At 42.5% G+C, this 27,305-nt stretch overlaps 1 protein-coding gene across 1 annotated transcript in view; it reads right to left on the reverse strand.

Annotated features, from left to right (window-relative positions):
* Nucleotides 1–5,761: 5,761 nt before the first annotated feature.
* Nucleotides 5,762–27,305, reverse strand: part of ATP6V1D (ATPase H+ transporting V1 subunit D) — a 69,150-nt gene continuing 47,606 nt past the window's right edge. Inside the window, exons 7-9 of the mRNA XM_040333913.1 lie at nt 14,621–14,687; nt 13,042–13,120; nt 5,762–6,189 (exon numbers count right to left, since the gene is read on the reverse strand). Coding sequence (XP_040189847.1) covers nt 6,048–6,189; nt 13,042–13,120; nt 14,621–14,687 — 288 coding nt within the window. The 3' untranslated portion in view covers nt 5,762–6,047. The remainder of the gene's footprint in view (nt 6,190–13,041; nt 13,121–14,620; nt 14,688–27,305) is intronic.

The raw sequence follows: 27,305 nt of genomic DNA on the forward strand, positions 1-27,305 counted from the left end.
TTTAATACCTTGATCACTAATCAAATCTGTATTCCAGATATCCCACTACATCCGCCCCTGATGAGTGTTTTTCATATACACGAAACGCCGCATCGGGCTTATAAAGATGTAGCTATACGCGTTTATGGGACCCATTCTGATCAACCAGTACTTTTATGATCTATTTACATTTTATACTTCACCTATTGCATGGTTATGCTCAACCTCTATGTGGCTATATGTTGTCATCGACTGTTATTTATTCAATGTATTTTATATCAACTATTGTATCATGTATGAAATGTATGTTCTGTACTTTTGTACAAGCTATTTGTTTCTACCAAATATTCTATTTTCTCAATACATGAACATTTCATCTATGGTTTGTTTCATTACTTTGTCCCCATTTAGCCCACTGTTTCATTTAAAGTCCCAAATTCCCTTTGTTGCAATTTAAAGAACCAGAGACTACTTGGTTATCCAACTACCCCAGGACATTACGCATGTTTCCATGCAACAGGTGTCCATATGTGGACAGAACTTCGACTTTTACTGATGCCCTTGGACAAGGCTCCTATGAAATTAGGAACTTAATTGCTCTACAACACGCGTAATATACGTCATCACCTGCCCCAAAATTTATGTGGGTAAAACCAAACGTGCATTGAAGGTCCGTGTGGGGGAACATCTAAGGGAAATTAATGACAAACAGAAAGAACCGGAGAAACCTCTTGCTAAACATTTTGCTCAGTGTCATAACAGATGCTCAAAAGGTCTAACTGTTAAGGGTATTTATGCCCTCAAACTCCCGAATCGACGTGGCGACTTCGACCGGGTCCTCCTGCAGAAGGAAAAATGGTGGGTGTACCACCTCAAGTCCCTTGTGCCCATTGGCCTTAACACAGAATTTAACCTACAGGCTTTTCTGGACCCCTAATAGATGTACTTGACCTCATTCCTGGTCTATTCGAATGCACTGATGGCCGACATGTCATGTGATTGGACATGGGCAGACCCCTTTAAATAATTAAGGAGTCTTTATTATTATAAGATGTCATCTTCACTACTGTCTATTCAGTTCTTTGTCCTCATTTTCGCTGTCCCCCGCTTTCCCACCAAACAGCCCTCCTTCTCTCTGCTCCATTTTTCCTTACTTTCACTCTCCTTTTATTGATTCAGATTTCCCCATCTTTAATTAATATAATGTTCAGTCATGAATTTTTCTATCATATTGAATCTAGTTATCCTTGCGCTAGGCAAATCGCAAGTCAAATAGGCCATGTTCATGCTTTATGGTTGTCCTCATGGTGTCCCCCCAGTTGGTCCCCATTGTGTTTTCCCCTAGTGTTTCTATCCCTTACCATTTAAATATGAATATGACAACCCCGGTTTGTTTCACAGTAGTATTGTCATAATTAACAAAGGGCCTTTTTTTCCCGGGAATATGGGGGACATTCCACTGTGCATTTAGACTTAGTCTCCTCTACCCAATTTGGCCCCTCCCCCTTGTTTATTAAATGACCGTACGACCACTTACAAAGAACTACTGATTTCCATCTAATCATCCCAAAGAAACTATACGGCAATCACGGCACGCCAAATAATGACATGTCGATCTCCTTTTTTACTGGTGATGATCTCAGGCAGCAATGCATATAAATATCTGTATCGTCACTGACGATCAATACGTCCGAGACGAAGCTACGCCAATGTGCCAGGCGAAACGCGTTGACGTCACCATCTAGCGTGATCACATGACACTTGAGGCTTGTGTGGAGGACAGAGGAATCCGATCACGTCGGATCTCATCACTGTTGACATCCAGGATCCGGCCAACGCTGAACGGCAAAACTAACATCCATATGGATGGACCCCACATAGATCCAGGTGTCTTCATTCCACTGCCTAAACAGCCCCGGACCCAGAGCAAGCTGTATACCGGCGACATAGCCATACAGATATTGCTACACTTGGACGCCAGGACTTGAAGTATACACTGATTCACCTTATGGAGAGACTTGCCTTACATGCAACAGCCAACGAGGTGGTAACGTATTAATCAATACAATCATAGCTATAACAAGCTATTCATGCTGATTTAACCACTGTTGCTGCTGGCATTCACTTTACCATTCCACTTGAGGCTTGATATTTTCTTACCAATGTCACTGACTTCAGCAATATGATGGTGGACTTGATTGCAGTACTGTTTAACCATCACTCTCTCCAATTTAATATCATTGTGATTCCAACATACGTATCATACCATATATCTTGCAAGACGCCAGTGTTCCGATTAATTCCACCTGTCAACAAATGACTAAAATCTACAGCAGTGTTTAACTTCGGAAGAAGAACAGACGATAAATGCCCTAGATGCCAGGGGACTGGAGACCTAGTACACATGGTGTGGCGATGCCCAAAGTTGTTTCGCTATTGGGAAGGGGTGATAAATGTCATAGGGGAGACATTTGGTGTACCTTTGGAGGCGGAAGCCACACTATGTGTACTGGGATATAGAAGGGAACGGAGGGAGAAGAAAACCACCACAGCTGTATTATTGAGATGCCTGTTCCAAGCCAGGAAATTAATAATGTCAAGATGGCAGGCGATAACACCTCCTACAACAAGAGAATGGATTGGAGCAGTAAATGATACGATATGTAAAGAGAGAGCAGTTTATACTAAAAGAGGTAATCTTAGGGAGTTTGAGGAGATGTGGAGACCTTGGCTGGAAGAGAAGGACCTGCCCCTTTAGTGGGTAAGAAATACAACTGGGACGAGGTAGAAATAAAAATAACACCCAAAAATAAAGACATATAGGCGGCAATTCAGGAAAACTGGGGCTGGTCTTGAAACCTCAATAGGGGAGAGAGGAAAAGGGAGGGAAGGTCCAGACATATAAACTTAAGGGCGAAGATATTAGGTACTAACCACACCGTGAACAGGAATAAGAATAGTCCACATGATTGAAGGAGGTGATCTGAGCATTCTATCTCTTTCTTTTTTGTATTTTTTTTTTTTCTCCCTTTTCCTGCCTTCTACATAAACAAGATATTTAATGTGTGTACTTGACTTTTATATCACCTGTGTTTTATATTGAGAGTAAGCCACATATAAGGAATGTCAGTTCCTGGAATTTTTTTTAACCTCTTGACCACCGCCCCATGTCAAAAAGACGTCCTCCTTTTTAAAGTTGAATATCTCGATAACGGCAGCAGCTGCTGCCACAACCGAGATATTCATCTTTGCAGGGGGCGGTGGTGTACACGATAACGGCGGTCTCCGCGGCGGATTCGCCGCGAGATCGCCGTTATCGGTGGCGGGAGAGGGCCCCCCCCCCTCCCGCCGCTCTCCGCCGCTTACCGGAGCCGTCGGTAGCGGCGGAGGGGATCCGATGTGTCCGGCAGCTGAGCGGGGACGGGACTGAAGGAGAAATCTCCTTCACCCGTCCTCATAGCTCTGCTGGGCGGAAGTGACGTCAAAACGTCAGTCCCGCCCAGCCTCTTAAAGAAACATTTTTTTTTTTGTCATTTGAAAAAATGACATTTTTTTTTTTTTATTTTGCATTTAAGTCTAAATATGAGATCTGAGGTCTTTTTGACCCCAGATCTCATATTTAAGAGGACCTGTCATGCTTTTTTCTATTACAAGGGATGTTTACATTCCTTGTAATAGGAATAAAAGTGATCAATTTTTTTTATTTTATTTTTTTCAGTGTAAAAAATTATAAAACTAAATAAAAATAAATAAGAAAACCAAAAAAAAATTTTTTAAAGCGCCCCGTCCCGACGAGCTCGCGCGCAGAAGTAAACGCATACGCGAGTAGCGCCCGCATATGAAAACGGTATTCAAACCACACAAGTGAGGTATCGCCGCGATCGTTAGAGCGAGAGCAATAATTCTAGCCCTAGACCTACTCTGCAACTCAAAAAATGCAACCTGTAGAATTTTTTAAACGTCGCCTATCGAGATTTTTAAGGGTAAAAGTTTGACGCCATGCCACGAGCGGGCGCAATTTTTAAGCGTGACATGTTGGGTATCATTTTACTCGGCGTAACATTATCTTTCACAATATATAAAAAAATTGGGCAAAATGTATTGTTGTCTTATTTTTTAATTCAAAAAAGTGATTTTTATCCAAAAAAAGTGCGCTTGTAAGACCGCTGCGCAAATACGGTGTGACAAAAAGTATTGCAATGACTGCCATTTTATTCCCTAGGATGTCTGCTAAAAAAAAATATATAATGTTTGGGGGTTCTGATAAATTTTCTAGCAAAAAAATTGTGATTTTCACATGAAGGAGAGAAGTGCCAGAATTTACCTGGTGGGCAAGTGGTTAAATGATTAAATGTGTATAAGAAAAAATAAAATAAAGAATGAAATTTAAAAAAAAAATCTACAGCAGTGTTTCTCAGCTCCAGTCCTCAAGGCGCCCCAACAGGTCATGTTTTCAGGATTTCCCTCAGATGAAACGGCTGTGGTGATTACTAAGGCAGTGAAACTGATCAAATCACCTGTGCAAAATAATGGAAAGCCTGAAAACATGACCTGTTGGTGCGCCTTGAGGACTGGAGTTGAAAAACACTGATCTACAGCACCTAGCCGTTACTCCTTTTATTGACATTCTTCTGGTTCATGACTACTGCACGGATCCATGCCATTTAGCTAATCCTTCCACCCCCTCCACTCCCCCATTCTTACCAAGCCAGTGTCCAGCCCTCACATCTTGTTCAACACTCAATTGACATATTACGGTTTTGATGGGAGTATACCAGTCCCTACCTTTATAGTCAATTTGACTACCCCATTTAAATTCAGAAATAATTGGACAAGAGTGTATGATATATGTTAGGGCTGAACACACACGTGTCCGGACCACGCTATTTGTCTATGTTTGTCTGTGTCTTGTCCATGTGTTGCCTCTTGATTTAAGGTAGCCATATTTATTATTACTGCCACCTACTTTTCATGTAGTTCTAACATCATTGTGCTTACTTTTTTACCTTTTTGATACGAATAAACTAAATTCAAACTGTTGCTCAAAGTAACCCCTTTAGGCCCTCTGCTGGTCAAATATTTCCCTTCCCTTGGTCCCCTTTCCCTCCCCCCAATTTTTTTGACTACATACTTTGGACGTGGTACTTACCCTACGGGTGTACCTGTCTGCTACAGCTCCGTTCTGGAGATCCGACTTACTGTTTGTGTCGGTGTCTGGTCCACAGAAGGGCCTGGCGGTCTCATCGGCCACCATTTCTAGGTGGATCAGGCAGACCGTCATCCAGGTCTATGCCCTTAAGGCACATATCCCACATGTCAAGATTTAAGGTAGTGTGTCCGTTCATGGATGAAAACAGAAAATAGGATTTTTTTGTACTCACCGTAAAATCCTTTTCTCTGTTGTCCATGCACAGCACCCACCCCTCCTTTTTAAGTTTGTACTGCTTTTTGACAAACTGAGCTGCATGCTGCAGGGTGAGGGGTTATGACAGGAGGGACGGCCCCCTGGGCGGGGCTGTTAAACTCAGTTATCCTAAAACATGCAACTTTAACAAACATGTTCTGCCTAGTCCTCTTCTATGAACAGGAACATAACCACATGTCAAGATTTAAGAAGCTGTGTCCGCCCACGGACAACAGAGAAAAGGATTTTACGGTGATTAAAAACGGTGAGAAAAAAATCCTATCCCCCCCCTTTTGCTAGTGTCCAATTACCTGACGGTGGTAGCATTTAAGCCAGGGTTAATGAATACTATGTAGTATACAATCAAGAAGTTACATATTTTATCAATTGAAGTACACTGCTGTATTTTTATTTTTTTCTTCTTTAAATTTTAAACAAACAGTCACAATACACAAATAACTTAAACCATTCAAACAGGCATTTTCAAAGTAGGTGCTATCATTTTCTGTAGGTTAGGACACAGCTCTGTACAAGGTGGTGCAGATGGCATGATGGGACACTATGGGAATTATATATTTGCCAATGTGCTGCATACACCCAGGGGGTCATTGCACAGGGCACAGACAATACAACTTTTTTTTATCTATAATGCACAAATGACTAGTTAGTCAAACAGCAGGTCTTCATCACGGTCTTCAGCGAGAAGATTGACTGGTTCTGAACCACCTTCTTTTTTAGCCCATGCGGCACGTTCCTTCTCTGCCTTCTCTTTGATAATTTTTTTTTTCTCTTGAATCTTTTTTAACCTAGAGAAAAATCATATGTTAGAGAGGTGCAATTTTTTTATTGACACACAAATATGTTATTCAGTCGAGTGTGCACTTAAGGCTAATATGTACCAATATTAGTACTTTTTAAAAGGTTACTTTTTTTTACCCCCTCGATACCAGCCCTTCTTTCCAGGCTTAGCCACCAGATAAGAGTTATAGCCAGTTCTGGAGAGCAACTAAGAATAGCACGGTCACGGGGGCGTGGCTTGCACGCAGACATGATGGACGCCTGAGCAGACAGCTCTGACTTGAATCGGGGGAATCGGCGGCAAAACTATCGATATACCGATCATCCAGACACCAAAACGATATACCCTGAGAGGGGGGGACCACACCCGATGCAGTCCCGCAAGCGGAACAAAGAAAATCGCCCTAAAAAGCTTGCTGACACATCTGTTATGTCAGCCACAGCGGAGGATCAGCTTCAAAATGGCTCCTGCAGATCTGAGGTAAATCCAACCTCCTCATACACTGATCTCCCAGATGAGAATCTGGACTCCTGGGACTCTGAAAATCACACAGTGAACGCAGAGATCTCTCCTTTTCACAGTCCATCTTCTCAGAGCCCGGCTAAAGCTAAGATGAGATATGATTATACTGACCAGGCCAAAATCAAGTAGGCCTCAAAATGGCGTCGCCTATTGCCAGCTATCCTACTTCAGGACAACCGGTCCTTGACACAACCATGAAGGACATGCTTCTGTCTCTTCAATCTTCTCTCATGGTGAATATTTCAACTAGGTTTAATAGCTTTACTGTTGAAATGAAAGGCTTAGGTGAGAGAGTTTATCATATGGGAAATAAAATGGAAGAACAAGCTCATACTGTGAATGACTTGGTGGATGCATATAGAGAGCAAATGGAAGATGCAGATTGGATGCGCACAAAAATCGCAGATTTGGATGATCGATCAAGAAGAGAAAATCTTAAACTGAGGGGGGTACGCGAATCGATCACTCAGGCGGAATTACAAAAATTTGCGGGTGACATGATAGCGACTTTACTGCCAGACATATCCCCTATTGAAAGAATGATAGATCGCATCCCTAAGCCTAAACACCTAGAAGCATCCATCCCACGTGACGTTCTTATGAAGATCCATTTTTTTCCCCCACTAAAGAAAAGTTATTGGCTAAAGCTAGATCACAACCGGAGCTTCCTGCACCTTATAATGAGATCCGTATAGTCACAATACACTTTAAATTTGAGCAGACAGCTAAAATCTACCACAAAAGCCTTGAACAACCATAAAATTCCGTACAAGTGGAGACATCCGGTCACACTGCTGATAACCTATAATGGGACTACCACCACCATCTCTAAACCTTTGGACGGACTACGACTACTCCACTCATCCCCATGAGTGGAGTAGTCTTGCACCCTTTTACTGTTTAAACATTACCCACCATTTCTGTCGGTTTGATTTTTACACCCGACATTTGTTTGTTGTTTTTTTTCACTGCATATGTTATTGCACTGCTCATCGTCCCACGGATGTGGGAAGTATTTTTATTTTTTCTGGTAAACATAAGTTGCTATAGGAAAGCAACATTTTTTTTTTTTAGTTTGTTTTGCTTCAAAGCAACTTTTTGCTACATATTTTGTCTACGTTTTTCTTTTTCCTTTTTTCCATTTCCTTCCTTATTTATTTTTTCTTTATATGCAGAGGTGATATTATATAAGTAAATATTTTCGTCATAAACCTCCAATCTCCAGAGTTTACCAACATATAATTACCTTTTTCTTTACAACTTCTTTTCTTGAAAGTGAGTATTTTCTCATTTTACAATACAAGTTATTCAATTAATCCTTGAAATGTCTATTAATTTTCTAACGTTAAATGTAAAGGGGTTAAACCACCCGGCCAAAAGAACTTCACTGTGGAAAACTGCTATCTCCCACAACAGTGATGTACTTTGCGTACAAGAGTCACACTTTATTCATGGAGCAGCTCCTCAATGTGGTCATAAATCTTTTCCACACATTTTTAAGGCCGACTTTTCCAAAAAACAAAGGGGAGTCTTCATTGCTATCCGTGACACTCTATCTTTTCAGCTACTGTCTTGTACCACTGACCCTGGCGGTAGATTTATTATTTTGGTTTGTATGTTGGACAATGTCCTCTATACTATTGCTAATATCTATGCACCAAACCAGTCAAATTAAATTTCTAAAATCTTTGCTTAAAAAAATTAATGAGGTACAGAAAGGTCATTTACTAATTTGTGGGGATTTTAATTTGGTTCCAGATATGACTATTGATTCATCCTCCAGTTCTAAAAGGCTATCATCTCCACTAAACTCCTTTAACGATAATGATCTGTTTGATATATGGAGATGTTGTCACGCGACAAAGAATGATTATACGTTCCTTTCTTCACGTCACAACACTTACTCCAGACTTAACTTGTTCGTGTCTGATAAATGGTTGTTACAAAACATATTAGAATCCCGTATCCACACTATCACCTGGTCGGACCATGCACCCGTTAGTATTAAATTGGCTAATAACACTTCTAAACAAAATTCATACTTATGGCGTACCAATAATTATTTAATGCAAAATCCGAACAATGCTTAATTTCTTAACCAAAAAATGGCCAATTTTTTCTCTGACAATATTGGATCAGTGTCCGACCCAGCGGTGGTGTGGAACGCTCACAAGTCTTTTATGCGAGGCCTTTTTATCCAACTTGGATCACGGGCTAAAAAATTACGAATTAAAGAACTGGATGAACAGACTACCAAAATTGCAGACGCTGATTTAAAAAATAAAAACTAACCCATCGCAATACCTTCAATCCCAACTATTTAAACTTGGGCATGACTTACGATCCCTGCTCCTTGACTCTTATGAGTTTAAACTGAGAAAATTAAAAGCCACCTCATACACTGCCAATAAAGCGGATAAGATTATGGCCAACCGCATTAGAGGTCTTAGATTTAAAACTAGATTAGCCTATCTCGATCACCCATTATCAGGAGATAAACTTATTAATCCTCAATCTATTGCTGATGCATTTAGCACATACTATAATGACTTATACAATCTCAAACTGGACACCGACACACCAACCAACATGCGAGGAAATCAATTCTTTCCTCGATCATATTAAACTTCCTACATTATCGAAAGACCAACTTGAACAGTTGAATGCCCCTTTTACGGAAACCGAGATTCTTAAGACCATAGACAATCTACCTCCATCCAAATCTCCTGGCCCAGACGACACTGGAGAATATTTTAAGTTATTTAAAAGCTTACTAACCCCACATTTGACAACTTTATATAACTACTCAGTCTCCTCCTCTTCCTTTCCGAACGAAATGCTTTCGGCCATTATAATAACTTTACCCAAACCCGGTAAAGAACCCACCTCCCCCTTCAACTTTAGACCAATATCCTTACTAAATGTTGACTTGAAAATATACGCCAAATTGATCGCAAATAGAATAGTTCACATTTTCCCAGGACTGATTCACACGGACCAAACTGGTTTTACCAAAGGACGCCAAACTTCAGACACTACTAGAAGACTAATAAATATAATACATAATGTGGAACTGACCGGAACGCCTTCTCTGCTTCTTTCTTTAGATGCAGAGAAGGCGTTCGACAGGGTTAATTGGGATTACCTAAACCTGACCCATCAAAAATTTGGTTTTAAGGGTCCCATTCTTGATGCTATACTGGCCCTTTATACCACTCCCACAGCCCGAGTCTTTACTTCCGGCCTTCTTTCTAAACCTTTCCATATCTCTAATGGTACCCGATAGGGCTGCCCATTGTCCCCTCTAATTTTTAATATGATGATTGAACCCCTGGCTGAGCACATTAGAACTAATGACAACATATCAGGAATTCGTTTAGGAAAACAGACCCATAAAATTAGCTTATTTGCAGACGACATAATCTTGATGTTAACCGATTCTTTTTCCTCTTTAACTGAAGTTCAATTTTTTTTATCCTGGTTTGGTGAGGTCTCTTTTTACAAAGCAAACGCTTTAAAATCATCCATTTTGGACATCGGAATTGATGCGGTGTCCAGAAATGTATTACAGCACCAGTTCCCTTACATCTGGGAGGACACTAAAATTCCATATTTGGGTATCTACCTCACCAGAACTACCAAATCACTATATGAATATAAATTACCTTACCCTTAGAAGTAAATTACAAGCAGACCTTCAAAATCTGAGCAAGCACGAATTCTGTTGGTGGGGCAGATTATCTGCTTTCAAAATGATTCATCTTCCACACCATCTTCCATCGGAATTTACCTATTCCTAATCTTTTTTTTAAATTCTTGCAAACGCTTTTATACAAATTTGTTTGGAAGGGAAAGAGGTCTAGATGTGCTCATAACAAATTAACTAAACATCGAATGTCTGGAGGAGTGAGATACATTGACTTTCAAGATTATTATCATTCCTCCATTCTAACACAAGTGAGGGAGCGGTTTAACACTACTTCTACTACTCAATGGGGTAATATTGAATCCAGTTACTGTACGTATGGCCCAACCAATATTTGGTTGTATGGGGCCATTTTGGGGGTTAAAATCCCAACACATCTACCACCTACAATGGCTGTTTCCATTAAAACATGGCTTAAATTCTTGACCTCTTATGAACCAACAGATCCCAGCATTGATATTAAGGTCCCTATCCAAGTTTTATACCGTTTTATTAGTCACATTCCAATGCTTCCTGGCACAAAAAAGGCATTAATTATCTACAGGACTTTTACTCGAATGGATACATTAAATCCTTCTAATCTATTCAATCCGAATATGACCTGCCTCACATTAATTATTCTCAATGTACACAAGTGGTACATTGTTTATATAAACTAGGCCATTTCTTTAAGCTCATTCACACTTCGGCTTGGTCCTATTTGACATCACCAGTACAACAAAAAAGAGGCATTTCCTTATTCTATAATTTAATGCAACAAAAACGTACTTTCACTAAATCTTCTTCTCATTTACAGTGGGAAAAATACCTTAAATGTTCCTTTACAGATAACCAATGGCATATAGCTTGCAAAGCCAATCAATCTGCTTCTAAGTGCACCTCCCTATGGGAATTATCTACCAAAATTACTCTACGTTGGTATTATACTCCAGCAGTAATATCCAAATTTAATTCCCAATCCCCTAACACGTGTTGGAGACTTTGTACCGCTAAAGGGGACATATTTCATTTATTGTGGAGCTGCCCTAAGCTTAACAACTACTGGACAAAAATTTTCCAAACTATTTATGATTTGACACAAACACAAGTAACACCCGATCCGGCATTGGCTCTGTTATCCCTGGGAATAGAAAAATTCACAGCTAATCTACAAAGAATTGTAACTCACTTCCTCTTAGCGGCTAGACTATCTATTACTAGGTAATGGAAAGATTCTAATCCGCCATCTCCCGATGATGCTGTTGACCTTACCAACCTTCATAACTCCTATGAAAAAATACTGGCATCATCCTTAGGCTTACTTCATAAATATACAATCCATTGGGCTACTTGGAATCTCTGGTACGATACCCTGACATGATTTGCTTCATTTAATTTAATACTAATATTTACTCTTTTTGTTTAGTTAACATTTCTTATGGAAGGATTGCCTCCCGGGCACTATGAGTCCCCTCGGGGGTGTTCGGGAGAGTTCAATCCTCCCTTCTACGATTGAAATTAGATTTTTGTTTCAACATTAAGTATCACTAGGAATTCTCTACCTTATTTAAACAGTATTGTATGTACTCAACTTCCTAACTAGCATTGTATATGTGCAATCGAAGATGTATGCTATTTTACCTCTTGTATACTGTAAAACATTGTTATTTTATTTGCTACTATTGTAAAATTTTGAATAATCCAATAAAAATATATTGAAATAAATAATAATAAAAAAATAAAATAAAAAAAAAGAATAGCACTGTCACATGGTAAGAGAATCCTGTGAGTTTATACCAGAGCAACATAAACAGGGTTTCTTATCATCACTTCATCTGGGACAGTTGAAAGAAGCTGACAGTTTAGAGAACATTTTGGCAGCTGCTCATTACATATTTTAGGGATGAGTAATGAAGAGGAGGATACTAGTCATTTATCATTACCACCTATTATCAAAAAAAGAATCAATAAAGTTTTTTTTCTGCACCGGAAACTGACTGCACTGGTGTGAACTAGAGCAATTGGATTACATGGAAAACGCTGTGCATGCATTTAGTGCCGGAAAAAAAAAAAAAAAAAAGCACACAGCTGAACGGAACTGTGTCTGGTGTGGACTAGCACTTAATATTTTTATACTATATTAGCCTTTTTGGGAAGGGGTAGAGGGGTCTGTAAATAAGGGGTGTCTTTACATGAACAATCTACACAAGTATATTAGTATAACTGTTATGGCTTTCTATGGTGTACTTATGGTGTTACTATTCTCAAGGTAATTCCAGAAAAGTTTTTTTTAACCAACCTCCTTGACAGAATATTTAAATTCAATATATAAAAACATATGTACGGTATATTATACATATGTACGGTATATTATACAATCATAAATGAGCTGTAATTCCCCACACTGCCTAGCTATGAACTCACACAGGAGAACACTTTGCTACTGCATGAACATTTTAAACCCAGTCCGACAACACTTTGCTACTGCATGAACCTTTTAAACCCAGTCTGACAAACTTGGTGGTTTTATCAAGGATAACCAACATCCTTTTCACTTTCCCCACTGACACCTGGATTTTCATGAAAATAACAACATGTATATGCCTACACAGTCAGATTAGAATGTGGTTTACAAATAAAATCGTTGTTTACCGGTAGAACTCCTCTCGTTCACGTTCATCCAGCTCAGTAATAATGTATGACAGAGTTCGCTCAATTCTAGGAATAATGACTGAAGACAAAGAAAATAAAAGGGAGTGATTGCAACCCATATCTATACAATTTACAGTATAATGTTAACAGCATTCAACATAAGTTACAGTTAAATAATCTAGAATAAACCATGCCCATTCCTGCAAATAGACAGAGCGGTGATCTGAAATGACCACAGGATCAACTTTTCTTGAAGAACTTAAATCCATACAAATGCTGCGACCTCTCTTTCTAGAGTAAAACAAGGGGGGAACTAATGCGCAAACCAGCCTAACCCGGGAAAAAATATAATGGTACAAATAAATTAAAAGTTACAATCAAGCAGCAGCCACAACTAATAGTGCTCACGCACTGACAGCATATGATAGACAGGGGGATGTAGTGGCGCTTGCAAATACTAAAAACCGACAATAATTTAAAACATTCTAAAAAATGATTCCTAAAGTATGAGAGTGAGTCCGTCCTCTACTGGGGTAAAATTGTGTTCCACTTGAGGTCTATGCCCAAAGAATACCATCCAACATCAATAATTAGATGTGGAAGGAACTGCGAGTGAATATATAATGAAATCCAATAGATAAAAGTGCCTAACTGGCCGCACAGTGTACATGGGATAATAATCCTTTTTTTAAAAATATGTGTCATAAATCCTTAAAGTGCTTGATAAAAAAACAAGTGCAAAGTGCTAATAAATAAAACAATAATAGCAGTGAATGAAAGCTCCAGCTCTCCTGGAAAGTGGTTAATTACTAATTAGCAAACACATGCAGGAAAAAGCAACAACTGAAAAGAAGTCCAAAAATGCAAGTGTCCTAAAAACCTAAACGGTTCAATCATAAAACTGTTGTTTTTCTGTGCGATGAAAAAAATATAATAATATAATAATAAAAAAAATAAAAAAATATAAAAATCATAAATAATAGTCCAAAAACAGATAGTACAATATCACTGCAGGATTAGTGATAGTGAATAAAACTATATCCAGTGCACAATCAAGTGATGATGATAATATTAAAAATAAAGTCCAAAGTGCATCTGTGCTCCATTCAACAATTCTCTCTTTCTAGAGACCTCTCTTATTAGCTGCACATATACATATCCCTGCAGTACTGCGTTCTTGCCAACTCTGGTATCGTAGAACAAAGTTTGCGAAAGAATGCTTTAAAGGGCTCATTCAGATGACAGATTAGTGTCATCCTCCATGCAGAGCTGCTGGCAGATGCTTGTGCATCTAAACTCGGAGCTGCGTGCAGACAGCCCAAAGAAGTGGATGCACAAGCAGCACCAGCACTGACATACGGGCGGGAGCGGATGCACAATTTCTTTTAGAGCAACCAACAATTATGCAGTGCAAGGGCTTGCCTGATTGGGTAGATCCTCATATTAAAACAGCTTTGGACAGTCATATTTGTAAAGGCTTAATGTCTAATGTGACCCCTAGAAAGGGAATATCGTAGTACAGTTTAGAATAGAACATTCAGGTCAGGTTAGGTTTGCAGTATGGAGTTGGTTAACTTACCATGTTCTATGGCATTTACACGCCTGTTGGTAATTTTTATGGCTTCATCTAGAGTCACAAATGAGGTCTAAATTAGAGAGAAAAATAAAATGTCAGTTACATAGTCTTTCCCAAACACACATTTTATATATATATATATATATATATATATATATATATATATATATATATATATATATATATATATATATATATATATATATATACACACACACACATATACACATATATACACACACACACACACACACACACACACACACACACACACATATATATATTTGTTATTTTTCATTTGTGGTGCTATTGGCTCCAAATTCACACTAGAATTGCACAGGAATGCAGGCTGTGATCCTGTACATTTCCCTGCAGTGTGATTCTGCAGCTCTTTCATTTGAATGGGCTGCAAATTGAAACAAACACAAAAAGTAGTGCATGCACCACTTTTGAAAAACGTGCCGTACCAAATCACATGGTACTGCGATATGGTGCCCGCAAATGCATTGCATTTGCAATTTGTGATGTCGTTACCAATGTATTGGCACCTGCAACAGATCGCAAAAGCAGTGCCTTTCCTGCACCGGATTCTCATGTGAAAAATCAGAAATGCAAAACAGACTAAATGTAAATCTTTGCCGAACATAACAGAATAAATTCAAAACTTCCGTTTAATAATGAAAAATAAAACAATCCCAACCCTATTAAACAAAATAACAGTTCTGGCTTTAAAAAAAAAAAGGAAATAGAGAGAATGCCCCCGCTCTAAGAATAAATGAATAAGAAGGCCCCGTACACACGACCGAACATGTTTAGCAGACATGTTTGGTCGTCTGTACAGCCGAGTGGACAGGATTCCAGCGTACATTTGCCCGCCAGACAGTTTTCGAGCGGGCAAATGTTTCTAAACTTGCTTAGAAACATGCCCGCTGGAATCCTGTCGGTCGGACATGTTCGGTCGTCTGTACATACTTACCGTACATGTCCGAGCGGCTGCCATCCCTCGCATGCGTCGAATGACTTTGACGCATGCGTGGAAGCATTGAACTGCCAGGGCCGCGCACGTCGCCGTATAGTGTACGCGCGGATTTCTGTATGATGGTGTGTACAGCCATCATACAGAAATCTCCGGGTGGGCATGTCCGCTGAAAACGGTCCGGCGGACCGTCTGTACGAGGCCTAAGACGTAATATTCTAAATGTTTTACTGATTCAAATCTTATATCTAGGCCAACAATGAAAACTTTATAAGTTTACTCAAAATACAGTATGTATGGGAAAAAATAGGATTTTTTGTACTCACTGTAAAATTATTTTCTCTGTCGTCCATGGATGGACACATCTCCTTAAATCTTGACAAGTGGGTTATGTTCCGTCTATTAGGAGAGGACTAGGCAGACATCTAGTTAGTCATCTTAAAACATGTAACTTTAAGAGAGTTGAACAGCCCCGCCCAGGGGCGGTCCCTCTGGTCATAACCCCTCACCCTGCAGCATGCAGCTCAGTTCGTCAAAAAGCAGTACAAACTCAAAAAGGAGGGGTGGGTGCTGTGTCCGTCCATGGACGACAGAGAAAAGGATTTTATGGTGAGTACAAAAAAATCCTATTTTCTCTTTTCGTCCATGGACGGACACAGCTCCTTAAATCTTGACAAGTGGGACATCCCCAAGCAGTGTCAGAAAAAAACGAGGGGTGGGAACATCAAAAACTAACTTCACCCCAAACAAGCAGAGCTCCTCAACAGAGGAGGTGCAAACTCAAACAGCCGCCTGTAAAACCTTGCGGCCAAAGGAAGCATCCGAAGATGCATTCACATCAACCTTGTAAAATTTTGAAAAGGTGTGAACGGACGACCAAGTCGCCGCCTTACACACCTGTGAAACAGACGCTTGATGTTGGAAAGTCCAGGAGGCACCGGTGGAGTCTGCCTGAGCCACCGAGAAATGGTGGCCGGCGGGACCACCAGGCCCTTCTGCGGACCAGACACCGCCACAAACAGCGAGTCCGACTTCCAGAACGGAGCTGTGGCAGACAGGTACACCAGCAGAGCACGTACCACGTCCAAGGTATGTAGTGCAGCCTCTTTGGGATGCGACGGTCGAGGACACAAGGACGGGGGTACAATGTCCTCATTCAGGTGAAAAGCTAAAACTACCTTTGGAAGGAAAGATGCGGGCGTATCTTCGCTTTATCCTTGTGGAGGACCAAGTATGGCGACTTGCAAGACAAGGCCGCCAACTCAGAAAACACGTCTGACAGATGTAATGGCCACTAGAAAGGCCACTTTCTGCGATAGTGTCAAGAGGAATTTCTCTGAGGTTCTCAAAAGGAGGCTCCTGAAGAACCAAGAGCTCCAGATTAAATTCCCATGGAGGAAGCTGTGGTCTAATTGGGGGAATCACATGACGAACCCCCTGCACAAACGTACTCACTAGTGAATGGGTCGCCAAGGGACGTTGAAAGAAAACAGCCAAGGCTAAAATCTGCCCCTTAAAGGGGTTGTAAAGGTTAAAAAATGTTTTTCCTAAATAGCTTCCTTTACCTTAGTGCAGTCCTCCTTCACTTACCTCATCCTTCGATTTTGCTTTTAAATGTCCTTCTTTCTTTTGAGAAATCCTCACTTCCTGTTCTGTCTGTAACTACACGCAGTAATGCAAGGCTTTCTCCCTGGTGTGAAGTGTCGTGCTCACCCCCTCCCTTGGACTGCAGGAGAGTCAGGACTAGGGGTGCAACGGATCAAAAAAAACTCACGGTTCGGATCGTTCCTCCGATCAGGAGTCACGGACCGGATCATTTTTCGGATCGGCAAAAAAATAAATAAATAAATAAAATAAATAAATTCTCCCCCACTGTAATATACACATCTCCCCCCCCCCACTGTAATATCCACATCTCCGCCCCACTGTAATATCCACATCTCCCCCCCCCCCCACCAACTATAGTACCTACACCGTCGGTGCAGACACCCCCCTCCTCTCAGTACAGAGACCCCCCCTCCTCAGTACAGAGACCCCCCCTCCTCAGTACAGTGACCCCCCCTCCTCTCAGTACAGTGACCCCCCCTCCTCTCAGTACAGTGACCCCCCCTCCTCTCAGTACAGTGACCCCCCCTCCTCTCAGTACAGTGACCCCCCCTCAGTACAGTGACCCCCCCTCAGTACAGTGACCCCCCCCCTCTCAGTACAGTGACCCCCCCCCTCTCAGTACAGTGACCCCCCCCTCCTCTCAGTACAGTGACCCCCCCCTCCTCTCAGTACAGTGACCCCCCCCTCCTCTCAGTACAGTGACCCCCCCCTCCAGGTAGTACCGACAGACACTCCCCCCCTCGGGCAAGACACCCCCCCCTCGGGTAGTACAGACACTCCCCGAGCGGTGTGTCCCATGAGTACGGGCTCCTCCTCTGTGGGTGTAAACAGAGGAGGGCCACCGCCGGGTGTACCAAGATGGCCGCGGCTCCGGAGCTAGGCCGAAGCCGCGGCCTTTCCTAATGTTATTCCTGCGGCTCCGGAGCTAGGCCGAAGCCGCGGCCTTTCCTAGCGTTATGGTCGCGGCTCCGGAGGTAGGCCCAAGCCGCGGCCATAACGTTAGGAAAGGCCGCGGCGTTTGCCTAGCTCCAGAGCCGTGGCCATAACATTAGGAAAGGCCGCGGCTTCGGCCTAGCTCCGGAGACGTGGTAATCCGCGGATCACAGTGTGTTCCGATCCGAAGGGGGTGACCCGTTCGGATCACGGATCATCTGTGATCCGTTGCACCCCTAGTCAGGACGCTCTCTACGTTGCCGATAGAGAAAGGAGCTGTGTGTTAGTGGGCGTCCTGACTCTCCGGTAGTCCAAGGGAGGGTGCGAGCACGACACTCTACACCAGGGAGAAAGCCTTGCATTACTGTGCGGAGTTACAGACAGAACAAGAAGTGAGGATTTCTCAGAAGAAATAAGGACATTTAAAAGCAAAATCAAAGGATGAGGTAAGTGAAGGAAGACTGCACTAAGGTAAAGGAAGCTATTTAGAAAACAAAAACATTACCTTTACAACCCCCTTTAATGGTGCTTAAAGCAAGTTTCTGATCCACTCCACGCTGTAAAAACAGAGATGTAGGCCTTGCAAGTGCGATGGTAGATCTTCCGCGAAGATGACTTCCGTGCCCTCAGCATGGTGGAAATGACCGGATCCGACAGACCTTGGTCCCTTAGCACCTGGCTTTCAATTACCATGCCGTTAAAGCCAGCGACTAAAGCAGGATGAAGTATGGGACCTTGAGACAGAAGGTCCTCCCGCATTGGCAGCCACCAGGCGCACAAGGTCGGCGTACCAGGGACGCCGGTGCTAATTTGGAGCGATAAGAATCACCGGAATCCCCTCTGCGGAGCAAACGAGGAAGCAACTTCAGTGGGGGAAAGGCATAAATTAGCCGATACCGACCCCACGGGGCCACCAATGCGTCTGACCAGGGATCTCTGGAGCTGGCCACGAACCTCGACACTTTGCGATTGAATCGAGAAGCTAGGAGATCCACGTGTGGTGTGCCCGGCAAAGGACTTGAAACACCTTTGGATGCAACGACCATTCCCCTTGGTCCAGCATCTAGCGACTCAGGTAGTCCGCCTGCCAGTTTACACCCGGAATGTAAACGGTCGATAGAGCTGGTACACTTAGGATGTGAGCGACCTGCGACACCGCAGCCAAGCTCCTTGTTCCGCCATTATGGTTGACATAAGCCACCGCTGTGGTGTTGTCCGACTGAATCCTGACAGGACGTCCGTGTAGCCTCTGCGGCCAAGTGGAGAGGCACAGCCTGATCGCTCAAAGTTCTAGTACATTGATCGGCAGGCGGGATTCGTCCGGAGTCCAGCGACCCTGGGCCGACTGGACCCCCCCAGTTATCACCCCAACCTGTGAGGCTGGCATCCGTCGTGATCACAGTCCAATGGAAGGGAAGGAATGACTTCCCAGACTAAAGAGCCGGTGATCTCAGCCACCAACTCAGGGAAGCCCTGACCAGATGACTTACCTGAATCTGACGATCCAGAGACAACAGAGATTTGTTCCATTTGGACAGGATCTCCTTCTGCAAGACTCGAAGGAGGCCACCATGAGGCCCATTACTTGCATGCAAAAAATGGAGAGACGGCCATTTGTGGGATGTTAACTTCACCGCAGTCTGGAGTGTCTGCAACTTTTCCAAAGGAAGGAAGACTCTCGCCTCCAAGGAGTCCAGGTTCAACCCTAGATACTCCAGATGCTGAGTCTGTACCAACACCGACTTCTGGATGTTCAGCACCCAACCAAATTCCCGGAGGTTCTGACTGGCTATAGACACGTCCCCCTCTACTTCTGAGCCCGAAGCAGCTCTCAGAAGGAGATCGTCTAAGTAGCCCACGACAGCAATGCCTCGCTGTCTCAGCAAAGCCAGAATCGGGGGGGAGCACTTTGGTGAAAACTCTTGTTGTCGACGCTAGGCCAAAAAGGGAAGAGCCACAAATTGATAGTGGTCTTTGCCGATTACAAAGCGCAAAAACCTCCTGGTGCAGATGGGGATATGCAAGTATGCGTCCTTGATGTCCAAGGACCTCAGAACGTCCCCCGGATGGCGTGCAGCAACCACTGAACGAATTGATTCCATCCTGAACTTTCACACCCTCAGGCATTTAGGGCCTTGAGGTCCAGGATTGGACGGACCCCGTCCTTCTTTGGGACCACAAACAGATTCGAATAGAATCCCTGAAACCTTTCCTCCAGTGGCACAGGTAAAATTACTCCGCACCTGAGCAAGTCCTGCACCACTCCGATTAACGCAGACCGACGAGCCGGAAGGAGAGGAAGATTTGAGGGAAAGAATCGGTTTGGTGGACAAGAAAGAAACTCGATCTTGTACCCCGAAGTGACCACCTCGCAGACCCACTGGTTGGAGAGCAGGAAGGGCCACTGAGCTGCAAAGCGGGGGCAAGACTTCAGGCAGGCTTGCACACCCAGGGACGCTTCTGTCCCCCCTGCTGGAGCTTTGTCAGTCTGGGAGGATCTGCCGGCTGACCCAGACTGACGAAAATACCACTTCTGTGCGGAATAGGAGGGCCCTGGCTTACGGCATGGTTTCTTTCCCTTAGAGGAAAGAGGGAGAAGTGTGCCCTTACCTTCTGTGACATCCTTAATAATGTCATCCAGCGAGGTACCAAAAAGCCTCCCACCCTCGAAAGGCAAATCTGCCAGAGCTTTTTTGGATGCTCGGTCAGCGAACCAGCTTTTCAGCCAAATCAGGCAGCGTAATACCACTGCAGATACAGAGGCTCTGGAAATCAAGGGGGCTGCATCCAGAGTGGCATCACAGACATACACAAGGCCCTGTACCATCTGGCCGGCCAGCCTCACACACTCAGGAGGGAGCCGATGCTCCTCCACTGTCGGGCGCAAAATCTTTGCCCATTCAGTAAGTTTCTGAGACACCAAAGTTGCAGCCAGGATAGGCCGCAACGCAGACCTCAGCATGGTGAACATGGAACGGCTCACCTCTTCGGACCTCCTATCAGTAGGGTCCTTAAAGGCAGGGGTCCCCTCTACAGGGAGAGTGGTGACTTTATTCAGCCGAGAGACTGGGGACGACCGGAGGAGAGGTTCACGTTTTCACAGGGCTCTCCTCAAAAGGATAACTGAACGCCATGCGCTGAGGGACCACAAAAGGACTTCTGCAGCTGTTCCCATTCCTTATCAAATAAAGTAACATAAGGAAAAACTTTTACAACTTTAGTGACCCTTTAATTCCACACCCTCCGGTAAGAGTACCCTACTAGACTTACCTCTTCCATATGATGCCTTGTTGATCCCTTCAGACAACTGTATATTCAACCATCATGTCAATGATTTCATCCATCACTGTTCCTATGGAATTCTAAGTGCACTGCACTATTTCATCAATCTAGTGTCACATTCAGTGTGATATAAGATCCTACACGGACTTCATACAAATTACTTTTTTCTTGTTTGTTTTTAGGGTCTTCACACTGACTAACTAACATGTCTGCCTAGTCCTCTCCTAATAGACGGAACGTAACCCACTTGTCAAGATTTAAGGAGCCGTGTTCGTCCATGGACAAAAAGGGAAACAACATTTTTCATATTGTTAAAGTGGTTGTAAACTCTTACCTATACCCAGTGAAGTGACTGGCCTCGGGTGATACACAGAGATGAAACAAATCCTACACAAGTTGTATCTGTGGCCTTCTCCCCTCTACAGCTATTCCGAAATTACACAACATTTCTCAGCTCCAGAAGGCAGAGATCAGGGATATGATGATATCGCACAATGCACAGCAGGGAACGGCGTGTAATCCGTGACCTGAGTGGAGGGAAAGGCACACCCCCTCCACATAATCTCATTGGGAAATATTATGCACAACTGAAGCTGCTAATCACTTACTATGTGCTGGAGGGGGGCCCGACAGAAATCACACTAGGTGCTTTGGGTTTAAGCACACTATAGAAGGATATATTACAAAGTTACATAGTTGGAGAGGTTGAATAAAGACATTGGGGTTGATTTACTAAAGGCAAATCCACTCTGCACTACTTGAAAGTGCAGTCGCTGTAAATCTGAGGGGGAAGATCTGAAATCAGGAGAAGCTCTGCTGATTTTATCATCCAATCATGTACAAGCAAAAATGATTTCTATTTTCCCTGCATGCCCCCTCAGATCTACAGTGACTGCACTTCCAAGTGTTTGTTTATGTCTCTACCATATCCCTGTGTTTGGGAATCCGGGCATGGGGGGGGGGGGGGGGGAGGGGGGTCACCATGGTTGGAACATGCTCCAAAAAGTAAGCCTTTAACTAGGTCTTTGTGACAAACCCTTGTGCTCAAACAAAACTTGGTCTGCCGTCAATGCTTCCTCTGTCCAGAAACAGCACCATCCAAGACTCTCCAGCCCCCAGTAACCAGACAACACCTCAGTGTAGGGTAAAAACCAACAGACTACACCAGTCTAGGAGTACATCCGGAATACCTTTTTATTTGAGATCTCACACCATATATACAGAAGAATGACAATACAAGCTGTAACAAGAAATCTAATTTCCATAAGCTAATTACCAATCCTTTAGACAGCTTACGCATGACCTTTGAGTAGGAACTTGCTGGAGACAGCAAGGCTAGGAAGCCTTGCTGTCTCCAGCTCCCTAACTACAATACACATTATCATAAATCAACAAAGAACTCCTTCACACAATAGCAGAGATAACTAACACCAACAATGGGTGAAAGACACACAATAGACTTACTTACAATAAACACATTCTAGCAGAAAACAGACAGACAGGTGACTGGAGTTGATGATGTCAGCATATTCTACGAGTCCCAACATTATGAAGCCATCACTATAATATGGCATATACAGGGTTCCCAAAGTCTGTGTGTTTTGGGGGGACATGGACTTGAATCCAAAGTAACATTACTTCAAGGTCCCCAGGCATTCACCTTGCAAAGAGTATTGTTCCCTATAAATCCATAGCCCATTATCAGAAGGCAAGAGGCTAACATTCAGTCCTCTCCAAAAAGCCTCTGTCCAGGCTAGGTCTGTCACAGTCTTCTTTTAAATTTGTGATATTCAGTTGTGAAGCTATTGCCCTGCATCATCAAATACTGAGACTGAATTCACTGTAGAGAAGCAGAAAATTGCTAGGTATGCTCCTCAGGTCCTCCACTGCCTTGGTGTTAATAAACAAAGCTGCGCTCCATAAGCGTCACAGTAGCCACTGGCAGATAAAAGCCCTGGATGTGTATAGCACCCTGCAGCTAACTCAGTTTAATAAAGCACATGCAATGGTGACTGTCCACACATGATCCAGTGACTGAAGTGACATTACAGGCTGGCCCTACATCATATCTAGGCAGTGTCTTGGTATAGGTCCCAAAAGGCTCAGCTGATCCTCAAATCTGCAGAAGGAAGCCACAGTGGCAATGTAAATTAAATGTTGATAGAAGAACCTTTGAAAGCAAAAACCTCTTCATAAAAAAGAGGCTACTCTCAGCAGAAATAATAGGTCCATCACCTAAGGACACCAGCAAAACAAACTGCTGCTAGCTGGGAATATGAGTTTTTATTGTCAATATCCAATTACCTGGAGGTATCTACATAAAACCCATGGTTAGGAACACAAGATCCTGTGTTCTGTACAACTAAGGAAAGGGATGACTGTCCAAACTACCTACAACAACTTATTTCAATCCAGAAAAAAAAGGTTTCATGGAATGAAAGCTTTAGATACAAATTGTGTATCCAACAGTAACCCATTTTTAATAAATTTTCAATTGAGCTGGTGCAACAAACAGTGATAAGGTGAAAATATTTTATTTCCAAATGGGCATTCACTTCTCAACAAATAGGGTTGTGTACGACAGTAACATAGAAGAAATTCCAATGTTAGCCATGTAAGGTCACCAAGTTGATTACATAATGGCCTAACAGTCCATGACAAGCACCAAGAGAATTTCTTGATCCACCAGAGCTGGAGATAGATATGCTATATCATCAGGACACCAAACTAAGTTTGTGCCATACATGCATAGCCACTAGAGGAAACGGAGCCCCCCCCCCCTTTTTTTTTTTTTTTTTTTTTTTTTTTTTTTTAGGAGGTGGCAGCTATACTTCATCAGTAAAGAAATGAATTCCTGTGTCTCTCAATGAATGTTGGAAACAAGCCATCTGTGGACTGGGAGTTTTGTCGCTGCACCATACTTCATTCGTCTTTGCAGTGTTAGTTTCAATGTACAGTAGGTCCCATGATACTTAACATAAATTAACAAAATAACAAATTTACTTCTTTAAAAGTGTCACTAAACCCACATCATAGAGCTGCACGATTTTGGCTACAATGAGAATCACAATTTTTTTGCTCAGAATAAAGATCACGATTCTCAGGGTGTGGAAAGAATCAAAAGATGGTGTTGTGCTCCAATAGCATAGAATGGAAAAGGGGGCATCATCAGTGCCCACTACATGGGATTGTGGCTATCACAATATTTAATAAAAAAAAAAAAAAAAAAAATTTAGTTATAGAGTTTTAAAAAATAAAATAAAAAATGGGGAGTCAGTGAACACAATTTTGTGAGGTAGGAAAACAGGATTTAGGCGGGATTTGCATGTGTTTTTGAGCGGGAAGGACATGCGAGTTCAGGCGGGAAAAACATGAGTACTGATGACTCATACACGTGAGGTAGAGGGGTATATAAAGCCCACAGGTGTGAGGGTCAGGGCACAAAAATGTTTACCTTATCAGGTTAAGAGCTCCGTTGTGCGGTAGATGAGCCAGCTTACCTCAGAGGATATGAAGTCTCTGGTACGGAGGGTCCTGGAAAGAGCAGAAGGAGGGGAAGAGTGGCTGGAAAGATGCCTCGCAGGGATGGACGTCTCGGCAGCGGAGGTTTTGTTTGAAGAACCCCATGAAGAAAGTGCCGCTGTACTGGAAGAAGGAGAAGTGTTATCTCCGTGCGAGCCGCCCCCCCCTGTACCTTCTTTTCAGTCCCGCAGGTCTCCGCGCAACCTTCCACCGGAGCGTCAGTCCACTTCAGCAGCCTCACGGATGTCGGACGAATTCCGCCCAGAGGAAGAGGAAGATGGCGTCACATCGAAAGCGCAAGGCGCGCGGAAGGTGACGAAGAAGCGCAAGTCAGCCTCCCCCTCGCCTGGTCGTAAGGGAGGGCGGAGTAAGGCTAAACCATCCCCGCCGAGGGGAGAATCTATTTACATGTCTCCACAGGCGCGAATTTCAAATGCAGCTGGAACAGCAGCATCGCATGTGTCCAGGCTAGATCAGCTGGGTAGTGTGATGGCTGGGAGAGAAAGACGTGCAAGCCAGGAAAGAACAAGCAGTGCAGAGCGCTCCCTCAGAAAAGGCTGGTGAGTCTACAGAAAATGTGTTAGTCTCACAGCTGCTGGTATCTATTGCAAAACTGACAGATTCTTTAAAGACAGCTCAGGTGCCTTCTTCATATGCTGATGTTTGGTCAAATAGAAATGTATTACCTAGCAGTAATATTGAGAGTAGAATACAACCTAATATTCCTGAGCATTGTTTTAAAGAGGTACTGCCATGTGAAGTTTCACGGTTAGGATTTCATTTACAAACTAATGTGAAAGAAAAAATTTGGAATGGTGAATTCTTAGATTTAATGTCACTACTTCCGAATTCAAAGGAATTTTCAGTCAAAAATGAAAATAAATTTGAGGATGAGGATAGGCGCCGATGTGCACCTCGATCATTCCATAATTGGTTGCAGGCATTCGGCATATTTTCCACAGTATTAGGAGAAAAATTCCCGGATAGATGTAGTGGCCTGTTCCAACACTTAGAGCATATTTTAGAGGCGTACCGAAATTTTGGAGGATTCGGATGGTTCAATTACAACGAATTGTTCCGTCAAAAAATGGCTGTGTATAAAAATCTTAAATGGGGTATGAAGGATGTTGGGCTATGGTTAAATTTAATAATCCCACAAAAAACAGTTTTCAATAAACAAGTGCCAGTTAGTCAAAGTACTCCATCGGTTTATAAGAAGGGTATATGTTATGCGTTTAACGAATCGCAGTGTAGACGGGCCACGTCCTGCAGGTATAAACATGAATGTTCATTTTGCTTTGGGACGCACCCAGTAGTGAAATGTTTTAAAAGGAACTTACAACAAAAGGATAATTCCAAAAGCACGCACTCCAGTGAAGCTGGAAAAAATGTATCCATGGCTTCTTCTTTACCCAGACAAGGAGAGAGCGGAAATTTTAACTGAAGGCTTTTCAACTGTTTTTAAACTCCCAAAATTCTCTGGTAAAGGCTGTGAAGTAGTAGATAATTTAAAATCAGTTTCTCAATATAGTCAAATAGTGAGAGAAAAAATAAATTAATAAAGAAAATGAGGCGGGGCGGATTGCAGGGCCATTTATATCCCCCCCCTTTAAGGACTTTAGGATATCTCCTTTAGGCCTTATACCAAAAAAGGAACCAAATTCCTTCAGGCTAATACATCACCTTTCCTATCCAAAAGGAAAATCCTTGAATGATGAAATTGACGAATCATTATCGTCAGTTTCATATGCAAGTTTTGAGGATGCTGTTAAGTTGATAAAGAATTTTGGTGTAGGTGCATTATTAGCCAAATCAGATATAAAATCTGCATTTAGATTGCTTCCCATTGCTGCTGAGTCGTTCAACTCGCTAGGTTTTTGTTTTGAGAATTACTTCTTTTACGACATGTGTTTGCCAATGGGCTGCTCACTGTCGTGTCAATATTTTGAAACATTTGCAACATTTTTACAGTGGGTAGTTATGGGGGAATCAGGTTGTGTAGGTATCATCCACTACCTAGATGATTTCCTATTCATTGGCCCCCCTGGTTCTCCTATCTGTTTTTTGTTATTGAAATTGTTTTTATTAATTTCTGAAAATTTTGGTATCCCTATTGCGCTTGAAAAAACGGTTTACCCAGTGACTTGGCTGGAATTTCTGGGCATCAGTATTGATACCGAGTTATTTCAGTACCAACTCCCTGTAGAAAAAATTGAAAAAAAATAAAAAGTATAATTTGTTGTTTCCTGAGAAAGAAGAAGGTGATTTTAAAAGAGCTTCAATCTTTTTTAGGTTTACTAGCTTTTGCGTCACAAGTTATGTCGGTAGGCAGAATTTTTTCTAGAAGGCTGTCGTTAGCGTCGTCAG

The sequence above is a fragment of the Rana temporaria genome, chromosome 13 (assembly GCF_905171775.1).
Source record: "Rana temporaria chromosome 13, aRanTem1.1, whole genome shotgun sequence".
Classification (NCBI taxonomy): Eukaryota; Metazoa; Chordata; class Amphibia; order Anura; family Ranidae; genus Rana; species Rana temporaria.